The following is a 4916-nucleotide window of genomic DNA, read 5'->3' as shown; positions in this document are numbered from 1 at the left end:
AGGGAGACCAATATTTTTCTTCCATAACACATAGCTCCGCCAGTGGCAGGGGACCTCGACGTACTTCACGGACCCATCCTCCAAGGCGTGGGCAGATGTTGGAGTGTACATTGGTGGCTACGATAGAGGTGGACGTCGGCGGGGCAAACTTGGAGCAAGTTCGGAGGAGGCTGACGATGCGGGCAGGCGAAAGGAAGGACGAGTGCGGAAGAGAGTGCGGTCCATTTGACCATGTTTGCCCAATCGCCAACCGATGATAGAATGTCTTTCCTTGTGTAATGGCCGCTCCCATAACATTCGCCTTGCCCTGCTGTGGTGAATTATGGGCATGGTGTTTGAAGGTGCATTTTTTTTCTGCTTTTTTCGGCAGCTTGTTCTGTCTGTAAGCAATTTTTCTACACTGTATGTATATGTACCACTTGTGAGCATACATCGCTATGAACCCTATCCCCGGCGCGCAAAAATCCACCGAAAAATCGCAGCGCACCAACCAAGTGGAAATCCTCGTCTTTCTGCGTGCGAGCAATGCCATTTCTCTTTCTCCCCCCGCAGTTCAAAGCCCCTTATCCCCTGACCCCCCGTGCGCCATGCCCCATGCCTTCTTTTCCGCCTCCTCCCGTTGAAACCCCCCGCCGCGAAGGGGGGGCCGAAGTGGAAAAAGCCGAGCGAACAAACGAACGGAGGGCGTGCGCTAGGTCAAACGAGTGGCAGCGCGAGGAAAACCCACACGATCCGCCTGTGCGGTTCACACGCACTGACTGACTGACCCCGGCGCGGCCTGCCCTTGACCCGGCCCCGCCCGCCGGTTCTGGTGCGCATATGCGATCTGCGAGCCGCGGCGACGGCCCACGCCCCTGCCCCTGCTACAGTGCTACTACCGGCCTCACGTGACCCGGCGGATCCCGGGGCCGCTCGCCAATGAGCCGCATACAAAGCCTGGCACAGGTCCGATCTGGGGCTTCCCCGGCCGTCCGATCCCCCGACGGACGGCGCAGAACGAGGAGGGATCAAAGAACGTGAGCGGGTCCGGCTGGTCGAGCGGGGATGCATTCAACCACCACCGCTCGCAGGTCAGGTCAAGCCGACGGGTGGATCCAAGGGCATGGGTCGCAATTAACGGGCCCCGTCCACGACCCCAACCACCGCTACTCCCAGCGCCGTCAGGCCGGAGCAGCCACGAGGCGCGGCAGGAGCCTTCCGTACCCCCACTGACGCGCGGGGCCCGCGGGAGGGCGGGCGGGGTCAAACCGCACCTACCCCGCTCGTCCACTGCTCGCCAGCAAGCCAGCCGAGGCTCAACGGAAGCGGCAAGTTTTTCATCTCACGCTGCGCCACCAACACTAGGATGGATGACCGGGGGAGGCTTCTCTCTTTCTCTTCTTTCTCTCAAAAAAAAGAAAAGGATGACCGGGGGAGGCTCTCCCGGCCCGGATGGGCCCCACGGGCCTTGCGGGCCTCCTATAAAGCCGGCGCCACGCACAGCCGCAAAAACATCCACCGCCAGCAACGCTCGCTCCTTCTCCCATCTGCGCATCCATCTCCACCGCACCACCAATCGATCCACCCCCCTCCGCCTAGCGAGCGAGCAAACCCTAGCGCCGCCGCCGAAGCCGCCGCGGTTTCTCCAGCCCCGACTGAACGCCGGCGTGGGGAGCCCAGCCTCCACAACCGGCGACGCGACCCTCCCCGCCGCGCGCCCCCCGCCCGCCTGCAACTTTTGCGGGGGTAGCCGGGGCTCCGGCCTCGGCGGCTTTCTAAGCCCCCTTCCTTACAACAGGATCCAAAATCCCGTCCTAGATTTCTTCTACCTCCCCTTCCAGAACTTCCTCTTTTGGCATCAGTGATCGTCGGAATCTCAACACCCGCCAGTAGATTTCGATCCTCATTATTACTGACTTTTTGCCGTAATTTTCTTCTTCGCTGTTCGTCGATCGATCTACAGCTTTTTCGCCACACACAATTCTTTTCTTCTTCATCGGATTCTGATTTTTCGCAGAAGCAAATAGCAGAGAAATTCCTGACTACAGCACAAAGAAACAAAAAAGATTTCTGACTTTTTTCCCCAGCGGATTAGCTTTCTCCGGTTGTTAATTTCCGTGACGAGATGCCTGCGCTCGCCGTGGACGCCGCGGCCCCCGTGGCCCACCCCTTCGCCGCGTCCTGCGACGCGTCGCCGCGCTTCGTCGCCGCGCCGCTGATGCTGGGCCCCGCCGCCGTCGTCTCCGCGGCCGCCGCCGAGAAGCCCGAGGTGGCCGCCTGGTCGGCCGACCTCTCGTCGGCGCTCTACAACGTGGACGGCTGGGGCGCGCCCTACTTCTTCGTCAACGACGACGGCGACGTCGCGGTGCGCCCGCACGGCGCCGCCACACTGCCCGGCCAGGAGATCGACCTCGCCAAGGTGGTCGCCCGGGCCGCCGGCGCGCGCGCCGGCGGCGGGCTCGGCCTCGCGCTGCCGCTGCTCGTGCGCTTCCCCGACGTGCTCCGCCACCGCGTCGAGACCCTCAACGCCGCCTTCGGCTACGCCGTGCGCTCCACGGGCTACGCCGGGCGGTACCAGGGCGTCTACCCCGTCAAGTGCAACCAGGACCGGTACGTGGTGGAGGACATCGTCGAGTTCGGCGCGCCCTTCGGGTTCGGCCTCGAGGCCGGCTCCAAGCCCGAGCTGCTGCTCACCATGAGCTGCCTCGTCGCCCGCGGCAGCCCCGACGCCCTGCTCATCTGCAACGGCTACAAGGACCTCGAGTACGTCTCGCTCGCGCTCATCGCCCGCACCATGGGCCTCAACACCGTCATCGTGCTCGAGCAGGAGGAGGAGCTCGACATTGTCGTCGAGGCCAGCCGCCGCCTCAACATCCGCCCGGTGGTCGGCATGCGCGCAAAGCTGCGCACCAAGCATGCCGGCCACTTCGGCGCCACCTCCGGCGAGAAGGGCAAGTTCGGCCTCAACGCCGCGCAGATTCTCTCCGTGGTGGCCAAGCTCAAGGCCCTCGCCATGCTCGACTGCCTCCAGCTCCTGCACTTCCACATTGGCTCCCAGATCCCCACCACGGCTCTGCTCGCCGACGGCGTCGGCGAGGCCGCGCAGATCTACTGCGAGCTCGCCCGCCTCGGCGCGGCCATGCGCGTCATTGACGTCGGCGGCGGCCTCGGCATCGACTACGACGGGACGCACTCGGCGCAGACCGACATGTCGGTGGCGTACAGCCTGGAGGAGTACGCGGCGGCCGTGGTCGCCGCCGTCGGCCGCGTCTGCGACCGCAAGGGCGTGCAGCACCCTGTCATCTGCAGCGAGAGCGGCCGCGCGCTGGTGTCGCACCACTCGGTCCTCATCTTCGAGGCCTTCTCCGCGACGGCGCCGGCTTCCAACATGATGGACCCGGCGACCGCCTACCTGCTCGACGAGCTCACCGAGGACTGCCGCAGCGACTACCGCAACCTCATGGCCTCGGCCGTGCGCGGCGACTTCGACACCTGCGGCCTGTACGCGGACCAGCTGAAGCGGCGCTGCGCCGAGCAGTTCAAGGAGGGTGTCCTCGGGCTGGAGCACCTCGCCGCCGTGGACGGGCTGTGCGAGATCGTCGCCCGCGGCATGGGCGCGGCGGAGGGGCCGCGCAGGTACCACATCAACCTGTCGGTGTTCACCTCGCTGCCGGACATGTGGGCCATCGAGCAGCTCTTCCCCATCATCCCCATCCAGCGGCTCCAGGAGCGGCCCGCCGTGGACGGCGTGCTCTCGGACCTGACCTGCGACAGCGACGGCAAGGTGGACCAGTTCATCGGCGGCAGGAGCAGCCTCCCTCTGCACGAGCTCCCGACCCACGGCACCCGCGGCTACTACCTGGGCATGTTCCTGGGCGGCGCCTACCAGGAGGCGCTGGGCGGCCTGCACAACCTGTTCGGCGGGCCGAGCGTGGTGCGCGTCTCCCAGAGCGACGGGCCGCACTGCTTCGCCGTGACGCGCGCCGCGCCGGGCCCGTCCTGCGCCGACGTGCTCCGCGCCATGCAGCACGAGCCGGAGGTGATGTTCGAGGTGCTCAAGCAGAGGACCGCCGACGACGGCGCCACCGCCGCGGCCCTCGCCAGGGCGTTCGGGTCAATGCCGTACCTGTCGTTCGACGCCGAGGAGGCCTCGGCCATGAGCGGCGCGGAGTCGAGCGGCATGAGCAGCGACTCGGAGGGGTCGGCGGCGGGCGCCGCCGAGGATGATGACGAGGAGTGGGAGTTCATGCGCGGGCTCACCGTGTGACCACGGCGAGCTTATACTCTCCTGTATCTGTCGCCGGTCCAACCGGCCGGCGATGTTTACTTTACCAGCCAGCAAGCGGCAGCTGCTGCCGGTGTTGTATCGTGTTACTCATGGTCGTAGCGAGGTCGTCGGGCGTCTCGTCGCCGTTTAGTTTCGCCGGAGTTTGTTTTGGCGCCATCTTTTTATTTCCCATGCGTCGGTCCACTGTTTCTTTCACCCTTTTCTTCTTGGAATAAATAACAAAAGGAAACTAGCAGTACTATGTTTCTTTCGAATACAATTGTTTACCCCAGCTCTTCGTTTCTTCGTGACAATGCTCGGTGGATTCGTGGATGTGGTCTCAATCTCCTCGATCTCCATCCCTGTCGACTGTAATTTTGTTTCTCCAAGTTCAGACCTGGAAATGCACAGCAGAGAAGTTCCAAAAGGAAATTGGCCCTGCTTTCTGTGCGATTCTTTCTAATCGCTCTATCGTCCTCGTGGCTGCTTTCGAATCTCTGCATCAACCACTCATCTGGAAACCTCGAGCGGTGCAGCCATTTTGTCCCACCCTGCATGCACTTTCGGGAAAAAGTTGGCCGCTTTGTGATAATATTCTGCGTCGTCCCCACGAGGATGCTCGGCAAGGGCAACACGACGCAGAGGCTCTTAGAGGCCATCTTCTAGATTG

At 63.5% G+C, this 4916-nt stretch overlaps 1 protein-coding gene across 1 annotated transcript; it reads left to right on the top strand.

Moving 5' to 3' along the window:
* The first annotated feature begins 1507 nt into the window (after positions 1-1507).
* On the top strand, positions 1508-4526 carry LOC125522291 (arginine decarboxylase 1). Its single transcript, XM_048687364.2, has one exon. The coding sequence runs from the start codon at positions 2105-2107 to the stop codon at positions 4244-4246; it is 2142 nt and encodes a 713-aa protein (XP_048543321.1). The 5' UTR covers positions 1508-2104; the 3' UTR covers positions 4247-4526.
* The last annotated feature ends 390 nt before the right edge of the window (positions 4527-4916 follow it).

The sequence above is a fragment of the Triticum urartu genome, chromosome 7A (assembly GCF_056163025.1).
Source record: "Triticum urartu cultivar PI428250 chromosome 7A, HENAU_Tu73, whole genome shotgun sequence".
NCBI classification, from domain to species: domain Eukaryota; kingdom Viridiplantae; phylum Streptophyta; class Magnoliopsida; order Poales; family Poaceae; genus Triticum; species Triticum urartu.
This window is presented reverse-complemented; position numbering and strand designations above follow the sequence as displayed.